The sequence below is a fragment of the Triticum urartu genome, chromosome 7 (genome assembly GCF_003073215.2).
Source record: "Triticum urartu cultivar G1812 chromosome 7, Tu2.1, whole genome shotgun sequence".
In the NCBI taxonomy this organism is placed as follows: Eukaryota; Viridiplantae; Streptophyta; class Magnoliopsida; order Poales; family Poaceae; genus Triticum; species Triticum urartu.
The window spans coordinates 568,483,236-568,503,403 of record NC_053028.1 but is presented as its reverse complement, the minus strand read 5'-3'; the positions used below and the strand labels follow the sequence as shown (position 1 = coordinate 568,503,403).

General features: G+C 47.3%; 1 protein-coding gene and 1 pseudogene across 1 annotated transcript; both read left to right on the top strand.

Annotated features, from left to right (window-relative positions):
• Nucleotides 1-15,469: 15,469 nt before the first annotated feature.
• Nucleotides 15,470-16,476, top strand: LOC125522067 (germin-like protein 8-11). The gene is made up of 2 exons (XM_048687140.1): nucleotides 15,470-15,660; nucleotides 15,779-16,476. Exons 1-2 carry the CDS (start codon nucleotides 15,543-15,545, stop codon nucleotides 16,339-16,341), a joined length of 681 nt encoding a protein of 226 aa, XP_048543097.1. The 5' UTR covers nucleotides 15,470-15,542; the 3' UTR covers nucleotides 16,342-16,476.
• A 1,230-nt stretch (nucleotides 16,477-17,706) lies between these two features.
• Nucleotides 17,707-18,504, top strand: LOC125519097 (annotated as a pseudogene).
• The last annotated feature ends 1,664 nt before the right edge of the window (nucleotides 18,505-20,168 follow it).

The following is a 20,168-nucleotide window of genomic DNA, read 5'->3' as shown; positions in this document are numbered from 1 at the left end:
CATCCCCTCCCCTACCGCCGCCGCACCGCCCCAAATCCGTCGTCGCCGCCGGGCCGGCCGGTCCCCGTCCTCGGTCGCCCCGTCCCCGACGCCACTGCCCCGCTCGTCACCGCCCTTCTCCGCCCCGTCGCCGCTCCGCCCTGCCTCTGCCTCGCCGGTGAGGCCCCGGCTTGCTGCTTGCGCTGCTGCTTGCTGCTTGTTGCCGCCGCTGCCGCTTGCTTTGCTTGCTGCTGCCGCTGGTTGCTGCTATAGATTAGTTAGTTAGTTTAGGGTTTAGTTAGTTCAGGGTTTAGATGGATATATTAGTTAGGTATATAAATAGTTAGATAGATGGATTATAAGATATAAAAATGCTGTTGATGGGTTAGTTGAGAAATAAAATTGTTGTTGATATATACATGGATAGATGAGTGGATATTACATCATGATATATAGATGGATAGATGAGATTCTATATATGTGGTTCGATGAGATGCTATATATTGCATATCCTGCAAAAAAATTGGTTCGATGAGATGAATCAATGATGATGACGAATAGATGATGATGATGAATATCTGACGAATAGATGACGATGATTATAGTGTATTTTGCTTACATGATGCAAAAATAAATGAATGCATGTTTAAATGTTTTAAACATGCTCTATGAGTTGCAGGCTTTGTGGTGTCGCATTTCATTGGAGTGACCGTTGTACGACGCGTTGTCTCCCTGAGCATCCCTCTGCTCTTCGACTACTTCCTCTACAGCCGAGGGTGAGCTACAAGTCCATCTCCTCCATGTCACTAGATTAAATTTTCACATCAAGTCGCGTAACCTAGGTCTCCCATCCGAAAGGGTTGCATGGATAAATATGCATTCAATTGCATATTTATCACCACAGCTCTTTCGGATTGTCCAGCGTTTTCCACGGACAGCCCGAGGATGTGTAGATTGGGTATGTTCTCCATGTTCTACCCCGTTCCGAGACAGGATTTCGGCGGCGTCTCCCCATTGTTCTCCGGAGCACATTCTCTCGGCTATTTGCCGAGACGTGTATCTGGAGAACAGCGGGGAGGTACTGCCGAAATTTTGTCTCGGAACGGGGTAGAATGGAGAACATACTCAATCTACACATCCTCGGGTGGGATTAGGACCCATCTTTACCTATTAGAGATGTAGGTGGATTAAACGCGGTAGAAACTGAAAATTTGATGCCATTAATTTAAGTGAATCCTTAATTATGTTGTGTGGGTTGCAAAAAAGCAGAGGATGGTAGATAATCAGTGGATGTACAGTGGTTTTATCCGTCGGAATCGAGTAACATCAGAGTGGATCGCGAAAACCGATGTGTATTTGAAGGAGATATTCCGTCGTCCAATGAGAATCATCCCACCATGCCCCTGTGCGAGATGTGCCAGACGTCACCGTAGAAATCAGACGGACATGAGTGAGCATCTTCGCACGCACGGATATATGCCAAACTTTGACATGCCGCCGATAAACATAGCCGAGCAGGACCGTGGTAGAGAGGAGGTGATGCGACAACGCATCGATGGATATGAGGACGACGGGGTCAGGGACATGCTAGATGATGTCATTGTTGCAGAAACGGCAAATGCGACACCTTCAGAGAATGAACCGGAGGAGCCGGAGGCAACCGCAAAGGCCTTCTTGGAGGTCTTGGCCTCGTCGAAGAAACCTCTTTATGCGGGTACGAAAATATCTCAGCTGGATGCCATCTCGCAACTGATTGCAGTCAAGGCTGAGTACGGCTGTAGCCAGAAATGCTTCGAAGCATTCCTGGGAGTATGGGCTAACAGCCTCCCTGAGGGTCATGAACTGCCGAAAAGCATGTACGATACAAAGAAAATCATGAAGGCACTCTCTATGGATTATGAGAAAATAGATGTTTGCCCGAAGAATTGCCTTTTGTTTAGGCACGAGTATGCGGATGACAAGTACTGTAGGAAGTGCGGTTCGTCTCGGTACATTGAGGTGGTCGGTGAGGATGGTGAGAAAAAGCAGCTAACCATCCCCGTTAAGGTTCTTCGATATCTTGATTTTATAAAAAGACTGCAGCGCCTTTTCATCACGAAGGAGTCTGCCAAAATGATGAAGTGGCACAAGGAAGGTATAAGGTACAATCCAAAAAAAATCATACATCCATCGGGAGGGGAAGCATGGAAGTCATTCGATGAAGAATACCCCGAGGAAGCAGCCGAGGCTGGGAATGTCAGAATAGCCATATCAGGTGATGGGTTGAATCCATATGGTATGTCGTCCAATCCATACAGCTGCTGGCCTGTGTTTGTAATTCCGCTCAATCTTCCTCCTGGTGCCCTAATGCAACGGAAGACCATGTTCTTGTCGCTCATCATTCCGGGGCCTGACTACCCGGGGAAGCAGTTGGGTGTGTTTATGCAGCCGCTTGTGGATGCTTTGCACCATTCTTGGTATTTTCCGAGGTTGACATACGACCGGGATTTGCAGAGAAATTTCTTGATGAAAGTTTGGTTGCACTATTGCATGCATGACTTTCCCGGCTATGCTCTATTCTGCGGATGGTGTACAAGTGGTAAGATGCCATGCCCAGTGTGCATGCAGGCTCTGCGAATGATTCGGCTGAGTAAGGGTGGCAAGTATGTAGCCTTTGACCTGCATCGACAGTTCCTCCCTCCAGACCATCCAGACAGGGAAGACAAGAAGAACTTCACGAAAGGCCGGGTTGTTCATGAAGTAACCGAGATTCCAACATTTTCGGGGGCAGATGTTCTTGCTCAGCTAAAAGCTCTCAAGCCTAAAGTCAAAGGCAAAGGCAAAGCCAAAGCCAAAGGCTTCGAGGGATATGGTGAGACGCACAACTGGACGCACATTACCCCCTTCTCGCAGCTTCCCTATTTCAAGGACCTCAAACTTCCTTACAATATTGATGTGATGCACACCGAAAAGAATGTGGCAGAGTCACTTTTCCACACGATCCTCAACATTCCTGATAAGACGAAGGATAACGTAAAAGCTAGAGCCGATCAATTTTGTTGCTTGGTTCATGGAGAAAGTACTTTTCCACAATCCCCTATTAAATACCTACTTCAACATTTATTAGTTAACCGAACTAATGCACGCAACAATTTCCATTATACTTGTAGGGAAAAGATCCGAACATATCTATGGATGATGAATTGAGATGGGTTTCCATGGGTTTTGACCCTGCCGTCGTGACATGTAAAAAGTATGATGTGAATGGGTATCGCTTCCATACAGAGGAGCACCAAAACAGCCGCCCCGATCCCAAAACTATAAATACTGGAGTGTACACCCCCGGTCAAAATTCAGTAGACTACTACGGAAGGGTACAAAATATATACGAGGTTAAATTTCGCAAGGGGCGTGAGACCCTAAGTCTGCCTGTGTTCAAATGCCGATGGTTCGATCCGCGGGAGGGGGTAAAACATACGCCTTCCATTGGTTTGGTCGAAGTTAAACCATCAACCGTCTATGCCGGAACCGATCTCTTCATTGCGGCTACCCAAGCTACACAAGTATATTATCTGCCTTACCCATGCTAGAAAGTGTATCTAAAGGGTTGGGAAGTTGTGTTCAAGGTGTCGCCACATGGTAAGCTACCAGACCCGAATGAAGACGATTACTACAACATTAACCCCATGACATACAAGGGAGAGTTCTATCAAGAGCAACCTAATGATGATGATGATGATGTGGTTAGAAACGATGACGCTAGACCATTGGGTGATGATGTGGACCCAAACGTCGATGATGCACGGAATGATGGTGAGAACATTGTCAGTGAAAATGACATACTTATGCTAGAAAAGTTAAACGAAGACGCTGACGACGAGGAAGAGCCTCCACCTCCGTCGGACAACGAAGATGATATGATTGATAGTGATGATGAGACGGACCGAGAAAGAGGTTACAACAGTGATGATTCATATGGGTTCTAGCAGATGTATGTTTCAAGTATTTTTTTTCTATAGTTTAGGAATATGCCTTTTTATGCATTTTTATTAATGTGTTTATTATCATGCCTTTTCCTTCATTTCATTAATTTACTAATTGCTTTTTCTCTTTTCAATGCAGGTTCGTGGAACATGGGCAAGGGGAAGGCCGACGGCGTGGGTTTCCTACGCAAGGTCGTCGGCCTGCCTAGTCGGAGTGGTCGAGCACGTAATCCTCCCCCTCGGCTACTTGACGATGACTCCTCACAGGGAGGTCGAGGGAGAGGTGCCCCTAGAGGAGGAGGGGGCGGGGGGAGAGCCTCTAGAGGACGAGGTGCTGGGGGAGAGCCACTACAGGGGGTCGCAGCCAGAAAGAGCGCACCCTCACCGACTTAGGGGTGTTGTCTTCGAGGCCCTCCTCTAGTGAGGTACCCTCCTCTAGTGAGGCAGGCGAGGAGGAGGAGGAGGAGGAGGTGGAGGAGGAGGCAGGCGAGGAGGAGGAGGAGGAGGTTGGGGAGGAGGTTGGGGAGGGGGAGGCAGGCGAGGAGGAGGGTGGTGGCGGGGATGATGGTGGTGACGGGAAGGGGGTTGACACAAAGGGGTGGCTGCGTGGCAACGCAAAGCTACCAAAGCAGGTTCCTGCTACCGAGGAGCAGAAGTGGCTCATTGAGCCCACGGGAAAAGAGTAAGTGGTTCATTATGTTGCTTGTCACATGCTTATTCCGGTTGTTATTTATTTTTCTTGTCACATGCTAATCGTTCATTCTTTTGCAGCAACTGGATATATTCTAAAGGGGTCCGTATTCCCAACGGCCTCATCACCGTCTTGCTGAAGTTATATTGGCCGGGGTTGTACTGTCCTGATCCAGTCAGGCAGCCGGACCGTCGGGTTTTGGCCACGAGCTGGGACCACTGGGAAGCGGCCCACCACGCGGACCATGAGACCCATGCCAAGGCCGTGATCACTACTTTCTGGGTGAGTTCTCTTCAGAAGCACAAGTCCATTCTAGTTTCATGAATGATTTAACTCATGGCTTCTCCCATTCTTGTTTCATGCATGATTGTAGAAATTCTATCGAGTTCTTCCGGAGCACAGGGCTAGAGCGGACCAGATCATGCTGCGCCAATGCAAGAAGAAGGCCCGCCAGATGCAGTACGAGGTGCGCTATGTGGCCATCTCCACATACTACCACGACTATCTTGGTGTGAAGATGACCAAGGAAGAAGCGCGGAGGATGGGCATTACCTTGGAGAGGCCCGAGTTCTTGGCGGTAAGTATAAAAGATTTTTCATTATGCTTTCATATATTATGCTTTCATTATGCTTTCATTACCTTGTGGTACATTATGCTTTATGCTTTATGCTTCCATAACACCAATTTGGACACACCTACATGCCATTATGCTTTTATTATGTAGGTGTGTCCAAATTGGTGTTATGGAAAAGACGAGTCCTGGGTGGCATTGGTGGATCTTTGGTGTGATGAGGCTGGAGCCTGGGCGGCTTGAGAACCCAAAATAAGGCTAACCGAGGGACGGAGGGAGTACATGCTCAGGGAAACCGAAACCACTATCTCCACAAGGCAGTTAATGTATGACTAACCCCATTAAACATTCTTCTTCTTCTATTTACCATCACTTTCTTATGTATGACTAACCTCTGTTTGGTGGTGCAGGAGGAGAAACTGAAGCGGCCGCTCTCACACATGCAGGCGTGGGAGATCGCCCATACGCGGAAGGACCCCAAGCCTGGCGAGCCCAAGTACTACGGCAAGAAGACCGCAGAGAGGAAGAAGGCCTACTCCGAAGCGTATCTGGAGTTACATCCTGACACACCTGACCCTATTGCGGCGCCTCTGGACGACATGGCGGTGGTGAGGATGGGGCCCAAGGAGCACGGTCGGGAGGCGGTTCTCGATGCTGTGATCACTCCTAGTATCTCCTACACACAGCTTCGTCGGATCGACCCGAGCCTGAGCCAGCGCACGAGCCAGCCAGTGACCAGTACACAGTACCTCTTTCAGGAGCAACAATCTGTAAGTATTTTCCCTCTTATCTTCATTTCTCACTTCATTTTCCGCATTTAGTAGTTTTATGAGTTCCATCCTGTCATACCGTAGGCCTACATGGAGTACACACGCCAGGAGACCATGGCGTGGCATCAGAGGCTTTATGAACACCAAGTGCAGAGGGATAGCCAGATGCAGCAGGCTTTTCAGGATATGGCGGCCGACAGGTGTCCTCAGTTCCCTCTAGCACAATGCCCTCCAGCACAACCAGTGCTGATGAGCTTTGAGGAGTTTGTGGCACAGAACGCTGGCCCCTCGCCGGTTAGTTCATCCCCAATCTATTCACCCAAAGCATGTCATGCCTTTCAACACAGTCATATATCCCGTGCATATGTCTTTTCAACATCCAGGGAACACGTGGATCTACCGTTGGCGGCGGTCTTCGCAGCACTCCGGAGACACGGAGCCCGACCACTCCGATCCACGGAGGCGGAGGCGGAGGCGGTCTTGGCGGTAGCGCTGCCGCTAGCACTGACGACCTGGGCTTTGGCCGTCTTGGCGGTGACGACCTCCGCGGTGCTCGATGATCCTTGTGTGGTGATGATGCTTGAGATGACTTGTGTGTGGTGATGATCATTTAGATGACTTGTGTGCTTCTCTATATGCTTATGTTGGTTGTGATGATTTTCATTTAGAGACTTGTGTGTGATGATGCTTATGCATATATTGTTGTGATGGTGCCGGATGATATTCCGTTGTGTTTTATATGTCTATCTCATCATATATATCTGCTGATATGTGCTGCTATTTGAATTGAATTGATCTGAAAACAAACAGAAAAAAGAAAAAAAAAAGCAAAAGCAAACTATGCCGACGGCCAGGCCGTCGGCATAGGGCTAGCGTGAGCTCCCAGTACCTGACACGTGGGCGCCTATGCCGACGGCATGGCCGTCGGCTTAGTTTAAAACTGTGCCGACGGCTAGGCCGTCGGCATAGGCGCCCACGTGGCAGCTACTGGGAGGTCTGTATGAAGGACTATGCCGACTGCCTGGCCGTCGGCTTAGTTTCAAATTATGCCGACGGCTCGGCCGTCGGCATAGGCCTGGTCCTAGAGCAGCGGCTGGTCGCCACGTGGCACCCCTATGCCGACGGTCTAGCCGTCGGCATAGGTTTTGACTAAGCCGACGGCTAGGCCGTCGGCATAGGGGTGCCATGTGGCTATCAGTCATTGGGCAGACTTGACGGCGGCCGCCGTTAGGCGTGATAGTTGCCGACGGCCGAGGCCGTCGGCATAGATGTACGGCCCCCGTCGGCGTATCATATATGCCGACGGCTTTTCTAAGCCGACGGCCTCCCTGGCTGTGCCGACGCATATGTTGCCGACGGCCCTATGCCGACGGGGGCCGTCGGCATAGGTCTACCCCGACGGGACTCAGGCCTATGCCGACGGCCCTTGCCGTCGGCATAGGGGGCGATTCCGGTAGTGCAAGGACATTCCCAATGCTGCCAACCATACGCTCTTTGGTTAGCAGGTTGATGACGGTGCTCATCGGTAGGCATAGGAGGCTGGACAGGAACTCGACGACTTCATTGTCAGCTTCGGCAAAGCAGACTTTCTGAGCCTTGGTATCAACCAGGAGCTTCATCGATAACTCCTTAGTAGCCATGATATTCCCTTTTTATCAGAATGATTTCAATTGATTGGTTTCTACTCCTGCCACCAACAAGAAAGTGTTCTAGTTCAAATCTTCAAAATGAGCAAAAATAAACAATCTACCATCAACTATTAGAGCCAAATAGAGTAACAACTTTTGTCAAACTGTAAGCCGAAGATTAATTAGTAACGACAGTAGAAAATATCATAAACAGACCACAAGACATAACAATCATACATATTAACAGTTTGTTTTTATTATATACTATATAATTAGATAAAAGGCCAAGGGCACGGGTTATATTGAAAGGCACAGCTGATAGCCGGCTACGGGCTTTTAGAAGTTGCAGAAAGCAACAGAGTTTTTAGGACGTATATATATAGAACACAACTTGGAATATTGTGCACCTACCAGGCTTTGAAAAGGAGAAACACACAGAAATACTAGTCTTATCCTACTACAGTTTGTTATTTCTTCCCTCCTTGCCTTCGTTAGTTCTGCCAATTAGTACTACTTATTACTACTGATATTTTAACTAGATAAGAAGAATATGATATTCACAAAAGGAAGGTATGGGACTGAACATTACTGCACAAGCCACAAGGTTCCGCATGAGATTCGGTCGCAGATATGCAAAAGCGGATAACTAATTAACTATAGAAGCAACGACACTTTTTTCCAGATTGAGTCTTGAAAGTCAAGTGAACAATGGGACTAGATGTATTGTACCAGGTGCAGCGCGGCATCATACTGATAATAGTGTTTAATGAAAGGTTTCTCTGCAGACGATTTTTTGAAGTAATCTATACAAGAAAAAAAAGGTTCAGACTAAAGCAACCATTTTACATTTTCGTTTGTGGTGTGCGATTGCTTAAAACAAGTTTCGAACAATGATGCAAAAACTAAAATGTGAACACTAACCCTTCAATGTAATAACCATCTCCAACTCACCATGAACAAATCAGATCTTCGTTTTTTATTTCTGAGATCCAAATTTAATTTATTCTAATCACACTCATCTAAACACAAACAAACCCTAAAACCAGTTTATGTTGTTTTTTCATGAATACGCGCGGAGGCGTATCATTTCATTAATAGGTAGGGGAGTGGATACAATGAAGTAACCTCAAGTTGGCGTACACAGAGGCGCCAATGAGGTTACAAGTGAGCAGGAGAGTGTGGGGTTGCTCAGCCCCGGTACAGAGGACCCAGGCTACATGTAGAATCCTATTTAATCCCTTGGCACCCGCGTGTGCCCATCTCCGAGCTTCGTCTTTGATGTTGTTTAGCAGATGGGCATTGGAGGGATGCATGCCCTCGAAGATGACCGCGTCCCTGTGCTTCCAGATAGCCCAAGCAGTGATGATCATTAGCGTCACAAAGCCCTTGCGAAGGCAGGGTGGGCTGCCGTTGTGCTTTCGGACCACCAGGAAAAGAAGATAGCCATGCCATCCGGTGGCCGGGCAGGCAGTCAGCAACTGGAGAAGACCTCCTACCAGGTAATCCGAGAGAATACACAGCCGGCAGTTTATGCTTCAGATGAAGAAATATTTCTTTACCTCGTCATAATGCCTTGTAGGAAATTCGTCGAGCTAACCTAGGACGCGACAAACTAAAAAATTGACTAGATCAGATATAGTCTGTTTGCGCCTTCGTGATGCAAATTCAATATGAATGGATTCACACAAGTTTGGAGTTCTAATGTATTTATCTTTTTTGAAATGCAGCATTGATAACGGGTTTTCGCTTTCCCTGGAACACTCTATGGTTTCTTTCCTTCCATGTGTTCGGAAGGGCAACAAACTCCGTTTTATAGAATATTTTACCCAAATATTCTTGGAACTTCCTCGGTTCCTAAATATAAGCCTTTCTGGAGATTCTAAAAAAGACTACATACGGAGCAAAATATGTGAATCTACACTATAAAATATGTCTATATACATCCATATATAGTTCCTATTGAGATCTCTAGAAAGACTTATATTTAGGAACGGAGGGAGTACCAGATTTTGCATGTTTTTCTGTTGCAATTTACAAGACTGAAGTTAGAAGTGCATAGATTAATGTGATTAAATTCGTGAAAACTAATTCATAACAATTCCCCTCTTTATAACTTTATAAGGATACGAGAAAAATCAACTGAAATCCTGAATATCCAGACATATATTAGCGACAGCAACGATCTCCTATTCAGGTGTGACGGCTTTCATCTATTGCAGAAAGAGATAGCTAGGGGTGGACTCGTCGCCAATAAAAGGGGAAAAGAAACTGCAAGGAGAAGCAAGTGGATTGCGGAGGACGACTGGCGGAGGAGGAAGTATCTCACCGTGATGATCGACAGTCCGCCACTGCCGCCTGCCGGAGAAGAGGGGCGGCGACCAAGTCGACGAGGATTCTTCTTTGATGCAACCTGGCAGGTCAAGGGGCGACCGGATGGGTTACAAATTAGTTAGAGAACTCGTGTGGGCTATAGAAAGCACCGCCCATTTACCCTGATTATTTCCAGGCCGATTAGCAGCGTCGCGTCGTTAGGCCCATCTCTGCATGAAGCCCATTTCTCCCGTCGCGTCGCTACTTCCCGAACTTTCTGATTCTCAAAAAAGAAAAAGAAAAGTTCCCGAACTTTCTTCTTCCCTTCCTTTTTTGCCTGTTCGTTACGCCCAATTATGGAATATGGATCTCTCCAATTCAAATTTTTATTTTATGGATGTCTCTATCAGTTGGGAGAAAATAAGTACAGTGGGATAAAGATAAAAAATCTGAATTGTTTTTGCGAAAAGATTGTTGAACAGAAAATTTACTTGAAGCATTTAAGAAAATATTTTCAGAAAAAATCCATGTATTTATGAAACTGATAGATGCAACCAATATGTTGTATTTCACCTTTACTTTTTATATTTGATTCAAGTTTCTTTTAAAGTAAAAATAATTATTTCAAGCCAAATTCATCGCATATTTGAAAAAACCAAACCGTCAATTCAAAATTTTCACCCTACATGCAGTTAAAAAAAATGTTGTATTAAAACATTGATTATCGCGTATTCTAAAAATAGTCACTCCGTATTTAACACCTTTATCTTCAAATGTTCATCGCGTATTGAAAATTAGGCCCATGCGTTGCACGGAACATCAAGATGCATTTATACGAGTTGTTTATCTTGTGGGAGACGAAGATGAACGAGGGAATGCCTTATCTGCAAATGTGAAGATGGGTGCGGGTATCTTTTTTGCAAAATTGCCATAGTTTGCTTTCTATCCGTCAGATATAGATCGGACGGTCTATATTGTAGGATGGCAGGCACACCATCATCACCAACTCGGTTTTTTTTTATAAGAATAGAGTTTTATTACTCAAAACCATATGTCGTTTTTGGGATAGTGGAGTGTTAAATTGGTTTCACTAAATCGGGTTTTGGAGGATTTTGAGGGAAACACGCCTTTGACGAACCTCTGATGTAGCTCGACTTGTCCAAGGTAATGTATGATGCCGGAGTATATTCAAACTGCCCCCTCCCCTCGTGCCCCGCGTCGTCTCTCCGAGGCGACTCAGGGGAAACCCTTAATGAAGGAAATATGCCCTAGAGGCAATAATAAAGTTATTATTTATTTCCTTATATCATGATAAATGTTTATTATTCATGCTAGAATTGTATTAACAGGAAACATAATACATGTGTGAATACATAGACAAACAGAGTGTCACTAGTATGCCTCTACTTGACTAGCTCGTTAATCAAAGATGGTTATGTTTCCTAACCATGGACAAAGAGTTGTTATTTGATTAACGGGATCACATCATTAGTTGAATGATCTGATTGACATGACCCATTCCATTAGCTTAGCACCGATCGTTTAGTATGTTGCTATTGCTTTCTTCATGACTTATACATGTTCCTATGACTATAGATTATGCAACTCCCGTTTGCCGGAGGAACACTTTGTGTGCTACCAAACGTCACAACGTAACTGGGTGATTATAAAGGAGCTCTACAGGTGTCTCCAAAGGTACATGTTGGGTTGGCGTATTTCGAGATTAGGATTTGTCACTCCGATTGTCGGAGAGGTATCTCTGGGCCCTCTCGGTAATGCACATCACATAAGCCTTGCAAGCATTGCAACTAATGAGTTAGTTGTGAGATGATGTATTACGGAACGAGTAAAGAGACTTGCCGGTAACGAGATTGAACTAGGTATTGAGATACCGACGATCGAATCTCGGGCAAGTAACATACCGATGACAAAGGGAACAACGTATGTTGTTATGCGGTCTGACCGATAAAAGATCTTCGTAGAATATGTAGGAGCCAATATGAGCATCCAGGTTCCGCTATTGGTTATTGACCGGAGACGTGTCTCGGTCATGTCTACATTGTTCTCGAACCCGTAGGGTCCGCACGCTTAAGGTTACGATGACAGTTACATTATGAGTTTATGCATTTTGATGTACCGAAGATTGTTCGGAGTCCCGGATGTGATCACGGACATGACGAGGAGTCTCGAAATGGTCGAGACATAAAGATTGATATATTGGAAGCCTATGTTTGGATATCGGTAGTGTTCCAGGTGAAATCGGGATTTTACCGGAGTACCGGGAGGTTACCGGAACCCCTCGAGAGGTATATGGGCAATAGTGGGCCTTAGTGGAAGAGAGGAGAGGTGGCCAGAGATGGGCCGCGCGCCCCTCCCCCCTTGGTCCGAATTGGACAAGGAGAGGGGGCCGGCCCCCCTTCCTCCTCTCTCTCCTCTTTCCCCCCTCCACGAATCCTATTCCAATTAGGAAAGGGGGGAGTCCTACTCCAAGAGGGAGTAGGACTCCTCCTGGCGCGCCTCTCCTAGCCGGCCGGCCCCCCTCCCTTGAACCTTTATATATGGAGGCAGGGGTATCCCCTAGAGACACAAGTTGATCCACGTGATCATATTCTTAGCCGTGTGCGGTGCCCCCTTCCACCATAGTCCTCGATAATATTGTAGCGGTGCTTAGGCGAAGCCCTGCGACGGTAGTACATCAAGATCGTCACCACGCCGTCGTGCTGACGGAACTCTTCCCCGACACTTTGCTGGATCGGAGTCCGGGGATCGTCATCGAGCTGAATGTGTGCTAGAACTCGGAGGTGCCGTAGTTTCGGTGCTTGATCGGTCGGGCCGTGGAGACGTACGACTACATCAACCAAACGCTTCCGTTGTCGATCTACAAGGGTATGTAGATCACACTCTCCCCCTCTCGTTGCTATGCATCACCATGATCTTGCGTGTGCGTAGGAAAATTTTGAAATTACTACGAAACCCTACACTAACCGCCGCCGCCGCACTCCCCTCCCCCTCCTTCCCCTCCGCCGCCGACAAAGGTGTGCGCCGGCGTGCGCTCGACACCGGTGAAGGTGGTGGCACGGGGGATCCGGCGGCTCCACGTACCGTGGAGGTCCTCGGCATCCGGGGCAGCAGCCCCGGGCGGAGAGCGCGGGGTGGCCCTGGCGGCGGGCCATTCCTGCCGGAGCTAGTGAGGCGCCTCCCTCGGTCTTGAGGGGACGAGAAGGCGTCGGTCCCCGGTCGCTGGTGTACGGCCTCCCACGCGCGGTTGCCGCCGCCAGATGCATCCCATCCTCTCCGCCCGATCTGCTCCTTCCATCGCCGGATCCGGGTCCCAGGGGCTTAGACCGTTCTTCCCGGGCGCCGGCAACGCAGATCTCGTCGAGCGGGGTTGGATCCGGGGGAAACCCCTGGCCGGCGCAGCCACATCGTAGGCGACGCCCTGGGCGTCGTTCCCCTCCTTGTAGGTTGTGGTGTGGATCCTTCTCCCCCTCATTTCGTCCCCTGCTAGGTGAAAGCCTAGGTCCCCTGATTCGGGCGGCAACAACACATCCGTGTCTGTGTCGTGTTCCTTCTTGGAGGCGCAATCTGAGGATTGCAGGGGCGGCGAGAGAGTCGGGTTGTGGGTGTGATGGAGGCGGGTGGCAGCTTGGCTCTGTGCTTCAATGCCTTTTCTTCAGTGGCTCATCGTTGTTACCCTTGTTGCTGTGACTGTGGCCGACGGCTCTTGCCCTTCAGTGTGGCTTAACCGCGGATGATGATGGTGCTCGGAGTGGTGTGCTCTGAGCTTGCAGGTCTGCTCCTTGTTCCTTCTCCATGCGCAGCTTGGACGTCTTCCTTCTGGGTTCTAGGGTGAACCGAGCTGCCGGCTGCCGGTGCGGCATCCTTCGAGCCAGGATGAGAGGACAGGGGCCCTTTGCAGCGGTAGTTCTAGAGGAGCTTCGGTCCATTACTGTCTTCGAGTTTGGCTACGATCACGAAGCTTGCGCGGTGGTGCATCCTCTCAAGTCTGTAATTAGTCCTGTTGGTGTAGGTCGTCCTGTAGGGTGATGGCTGCAGCATGGCGTTCCTCAGCTTGCTATCGCTGCTGCTTTTGAGTGTGTTTGGCTTTGCTCCTTGTATCGGCCGCTTGTTTCTATTTGCTTTTCCTTGTAAGTTGGTGATCTTGTAATCCTGGCCGGTTGATGGCTTTGTTAATTCAAAGTCGGGCTCTTCTTGAGCCTTTGTTCTAAAAAAATGTATGACGCCGGGACACCGGTTATGGATAACCCATTTTTTAGAAAAAAAATGACTATTAGTCGTTTTTCTATAAACTGTTTTTTTACTTTTGCAAAGCTCGGTTTTTTATATAAAGGATTTTGTTAACTAATCCAAACATCATATTAGGTTGTTACAAAATCAAGTTTAAGGAGAACCGATTCTCTATAAACTTGCTATCCAAGCAATCCCTACAAAAATAGTCCAATGCATATATATACTGCTTTACGAACATTTAATAATGTGTGGGACCCACATGTCATAGAGTCTGCTAAATAATATTTATATTGTGAATTTTCCGTACAATGCCTAAATCGCTGTACACTGTGGTATAATTATGGTGGGATGATAGGATATAGCATGCTCCAGACGACCTGCCCTCCTTGTGAAGGTTAACAAGGTTGGACTAGTCTTGATTAAAAAAAGAAGAAGGTTCAAATGGTCTATTATAGAGCGTGTATTATGAACTGAACAAAATTATATATTGAATAGAACTGGTGGGTTCTCCAACCATGAGTACTTATTTGCTTCAGACTCGGTCACATATAGACAACTCCATCAACAGTGACCATTTCATGTGTAGTATAGGTAACGAAAAGGGAGGTTACTTGGCCATTCTTATTCATGTTCGTCATGCGTGACATTGATGCACGGATAACCTAAGAAGCATTCACAATGTGCTCGGTATCTTCTTCCATGCATACACCTTCAGGTGATTGCATGCATGATGAGAACTTATGCAGTATGACATTAGAAGCAATCGTTAGTGACTTTAGTGTTTGCGCAGATGGTGGGAAGAATACCATTTCCAATTACTCAGCTCCGACTGATGACCAAGTCAATTGCTTTCTTCAGAAGCAAGGATGGAGCAAAAACTTATGTTCGCATAATCTCTGTCAGTTGAGTTTTGAAAAAAAAATCAGTTCAGTTCAAGTTCAGCAATCTCCATACTGATCTTTTTGGGGCAAATTTTTGCGAATAAAAGAACTTAATTCTTCATGCTCATTTGTTCAGATTTTTGGAGGTGTGAGCAGAGGTATCACGTAACTAGGATGGTACTACCAAATATGCATACATGTCCGGTAGTTTACTGTTTCAGACATGCATGACCAAGTCAGATTAGTCAGCCACTAGAACATATTAAAATAAAGTGGACGATGAAGCTTCCTAATGCTGTAGCTAGTCGGCATACTCAACCGGCTTAATGACCACTTCTATCTGGCCTTTGACCTGTTCGCAACCTTTACCGACTCTTTCTGCTCCTATATATGCACATACATCCTTTGTTATGGCAAACCACACAAGTAAGAAAGAAAACACCACCCACAAACACTGAAACACCTCTCTAGGAAACACCACTCAACAACAAAAACCTGAATGGCCTCCTCTTCCAGCTTCCTTCTGGTTGCTCTTATCGCGTTGGCCTCATGGCAGGCCATGGCTTCTGATCCAAGCCCTCTCCAGGACTTCTGTGTGGCTGACAATAGCTCACATGGTATGTATTTCCAAGCTTCCTTAGTTGCAAAGTCTAAAATTTGCATATATTCATGTTACAGATAATATCATTACAAATCATCGACTTAAATGCTTCTTTTTATTATGCGCCTATGCAGTGCTTGTTAATGGGTTTGTCTGCAAAGACCCAAAGGAGGTGACTGCGGAGGACTTCTTCTTAGCGGCCAAACTTGACATGCCTAGGGACACAAAGATGAGCAAGGTGGGATCCATTGTCACACTGCTCAATGTCATGAGGATCCCCGGTCTCAACACACTAGGTATCTCTTTAGCACGCATTGACTATGCACCTTTGGGGGAGAACCCACCACACACTCATCCTCGTGCCAGTGAGATCCTCACCGTGCTTGAAGGGACACTCTATGTTGGCTTTGTCACATCTAACCCAGAGAACAAGCTCATTTGGAAGGTCCTCAACAAGGGTGATGTGTTTGTTTTCCCACAAGGACTCATCCACTTCCAGTTCAACCCCAACCCCTACAAGCCTGCAGTTGCAATTGCCGGACTTAGCAGCCAAAACCCTGGGGCCATAACCATTGCGAACGCTGTGTTTGGTTCGAAGCCACCAATCTCGGATGATGTTTTGGCCAAGGCCTTTCAGGTGGAGAAGAAGACTGTGGACTGGCTCCAGGCTCAATACTGGGCTGACAACCACAATTAATTAAATGTTGGACTACTAAACTAGTATTTTACAACAATGATATGTATTGTGTACTAATAAGATTGTTTGTTGTATGTAAATATGTATCAGGTATTATTCATTTGATTGGGAGTTGAATAAATATTCGTATTGTAAGGCTAGTTTTACGCACATGAGACCACACTTAAATCTTATCTACAAATCAAACCTAACCGTTCTTATGAAAACAAAGGCTAGGTTTTGATCTGTTCCAAACGTAATAGTTGAGGACTAGGCAGGGCTCCCCAATGAGGATCAGTATTACGCCAGGGAGGCCGACTGCGGCGACTTTTCATTTGGAGAATGGAACACATACGATGTACAAAACAAATCCACCCTTTGGAGTGGGAAGGACTTAAAAAAATCACCTTTGGTAGCATGGGATTTTATCTATAGGCCAAAAGATAGAGGTGTTTTTAGAATTATCAATCTCCCCTCTCAAAACAACTGCCTTTTGTTGAATATGGTTCATAAGTTTATTTACCATTTTGATATACCTTGGGTTAATCCCATTTGGAAATCTTATTATCAAGGTATCTTGCCAACTGAGGATCTCATTTGGTTAATCTCCACACGATTAATTATCGATCTTCTTGCTCTTTCTAGTGGAGGGACTACCTCAAATTATTACAAACATATAAAGATCATGCTTCCTGTTCCATTCAAGGTGGTTTCACTATGGAAATTTGGAATGGTAATTGGCAATCTCCAAACAAAAGGCAAGTCTAGCCACACGTGCATTCTTTCTTCAGAGATCATCGCATTTCTTTGCATGCCATGAGCACCATGGAGGACAATGCTGACCACTTTCATTTGCCACTTTCAATAGAAGCATTTGTTCTATTTCAGGTGATGAATAATGCATTGCATGCTTTGGAATTTTCTAATGAGCATGATTTTTGGCAAATCCCTCTAGGTGCACTTAGCTTCTCTATATCTAAGGTATATAGGTTTCTCATCTCTTCTTATAGTTTTTTACCTGTGTTGAAATGGCTCTCAAAAACTTGTTGGCAGTTGACATAGACGCTAATTTCCGGGCTTCTGATTTTGAACAGGCTCAACATGAGCGAATAAGCCGGCCTCACTCAAGTCTCTTTGGCGCCGCTCCCGCGGGCGGCTCGGGAGAGCAAAATCCAGCCCGCCGTCGGGAGGCCACCCACCGAAGCCGCTCCCCTCGCCGCCGCCCATGTACGCAGAAGGGCAAAGCCCGTGCAGTGTAGGCGGCGGCGGGGCCGTCAGTCACTTCCACGCTGGATCGAGGGGCGCGCGGGCGTCCCGATCTAGCGGCGACTGGTGCTCGGCGAGGCGAGGTGCGCGAGTGGGGCGCACTCGCGAGGTGTCTGCGCCATGGCGCGCTACAGGAGCGGGGCTGCGTGGATCTGGCTTGGGCGCGTGGGGATTACGCGGATCTGGAGCAGTCGCCGGTGCGCGAGGCGGGGCGGAGGTGTGGCTGCGCGCGCGGCCTGCTGCTGCAGTGAGCGTCCGTCGCGTCGGTGTGGTGGATCCGGCTAGCTGATAGCCTATAGTGCAGCGGATGGCTGTAGATCCGGCGAGCATGCTGGGGCGTGCGGTTGCGGACGGGCCGGCCAGATCTGGGCCTGCCCAAGCCGGAGGCTGGTTGCGGCGCGTAGTAGGAGAGGTCCGAGGCTGCGGCTGCGGTAGTTGCGGGCGGGCCGACCATGACTTGTACTTGTCGGCCTTGGCCGGCGCTCGGGAGGGGCACTGCCGGCTGGTGGTGGTGCTCGGATGTCGCTTGATGGAGCAGGGAGGCTCCGTCCGTGATTGGATGCGGGGTGCAGGACCCGATCTGGTCTCTGCAGGCCCGTCGTCGAGGAGGCTAGCTGGTGGCCTTGCACAGCGGTGGCGTGCTCGCTGGGTGGGGGATGTGCGCGGTCCAGTGGAGGTACGGGTCGACCTCGGCCTACTGCGTGGGAGTGGCTGCACCGGGTGAAAGCCTGGCCGGTGCTGGCCGGTCGACGGCGACGGCGCACATGGGCGTCGCTATCCTCCTTGGAGGCATCGTCGGGATTCTTCATAGCCTATACTCCCGGATCAAGTTCTTCGGGTGAAAGCCCAGATCCTGCTGTAGGGTCGGACGGTGACGTCATGTTCAACGTCGTTCCCCTCTTTAGGGCGCCGTCTTGAAGCTCTTGATCCCTCTGGTGCTTTCTATGACTGGACGTGCACGGTGGCTTCTGTGGCAACGATGATGATGGTGAGCAATATCGAAGGCATGGTATTGGTCGTGGTAGTTGGTTCTTCTTCTCTGACGTGTCTGTGGGGTTGCCTCGACTGTTTGTTGCTGTGAAGTCAAAGCCGCGGTGGCGGGGCCAGGTGGTATACGATGACGCGTGGCAAGTTGTTCGTTCGGTGATCCTCCGCGATGCCAACCTTGCCTAGTTTCTTCGTAGTTCATCATTAAAGTCGGAGCTACGTTGGCTTGTGTGGATTGTATGGAGTGTTGTGTTGCAGCTACTAGGGCTGTTGTTTTTCTTTTTCTTTGATCTTCTGATCTTCTAGTCCTAGGACCTTCACCACCTTGTTGTTTTCCGTTGCTCTCTGCTATTATCAATGAATGCCAGTGATGCTGGATCTTTCAAAAAAAAAACATAAGTGCAATGCTAAAAAGAAAGATTTCTTCATTGAAGACAACAATTCTGTCTTGTGTGGCATGCAGGTGCTTGAAACGAGAGACCATCTTTTTCTACATTAGAGTCTTGTTGTTTCCCTAACAAATGTACAAAAAAATTGTTATATGTTTTTTTCAATAACCGTATCCCCTCATGTACGAATACACGGTGGGCTTGGTTCGACAATCTTTCTCATGATAATCCCATTCATGTGTGCATTCGATTTGTTGAGTTGATTTTATCTAGAATTTGATGAACTGGTTAGCCCTCATGGATTAGTAATGTAAGAAATTTGAAGTCGAAAGAAGGAGAATCAGTCAAATCGCTAGCTGTACGATACCAACGCATAGCGATTGATTGCCACACGCAACATCTGTCTTCGTAGTCCCCACCCAATACAACAGGAAACCCCACACCCTTCCACCACGACTCATAGCAGCCCATCTGAAGGATCAAACATGTGTTAAATGTCAACCAGAGGGGGCGGGTGAAGTTATTGAGTTCATCATGCATATCGATCCATCACCCACTCTGGATTCAGTGTTTGATCACCAACTCATAGTACGTAGGCCCCTCCCAATGCTTCACCTTGTACATGTGCTAAGGCTGCCATGTAGGCAAACAATTAGATGTGGCAATGTAATTAAGAGGAGGGAGATGAGTATGGTGACCCCTGGAAGAAACAATGCCAAGCATGAGAACCTAGGCAAAACACTTAAATGAATGAAGTCCACCAATGCATGAACAACTTTAGTTGCAAAATCATTATGGATGCTTAGCACCAACGAGTTAAGCACCTATGCATTGGGTGGCTTTAATTGCTATAGCTTTAATGTGTTTAGCACCTCATGTAAGCACCAATGCATTGGAAGAGGCCTTAGAGAGAGTAGGAAGTAGGAACCAATGTTCTAAATAGCTGGCTATAGCCCGAATATTGCCTTTGGAGGCCTAGCTCCATAGAGCTCGGTTTTGAAAAATTAAAATTCGTCAAATTTCATATTTTCTACATTTAAAAAAATTATGAAAAAAAGGCAGATATACATGAAGGCATAACACACATGATATGTTGAAATGCGAGCTGTGCAAAAAAAAGATAAATCTGAGGCTTTTCAATACATGATACTATCCATAAATTTGTCTTTTTTGTACAGGTCACATTTCAACGCATTTCATGCTGAA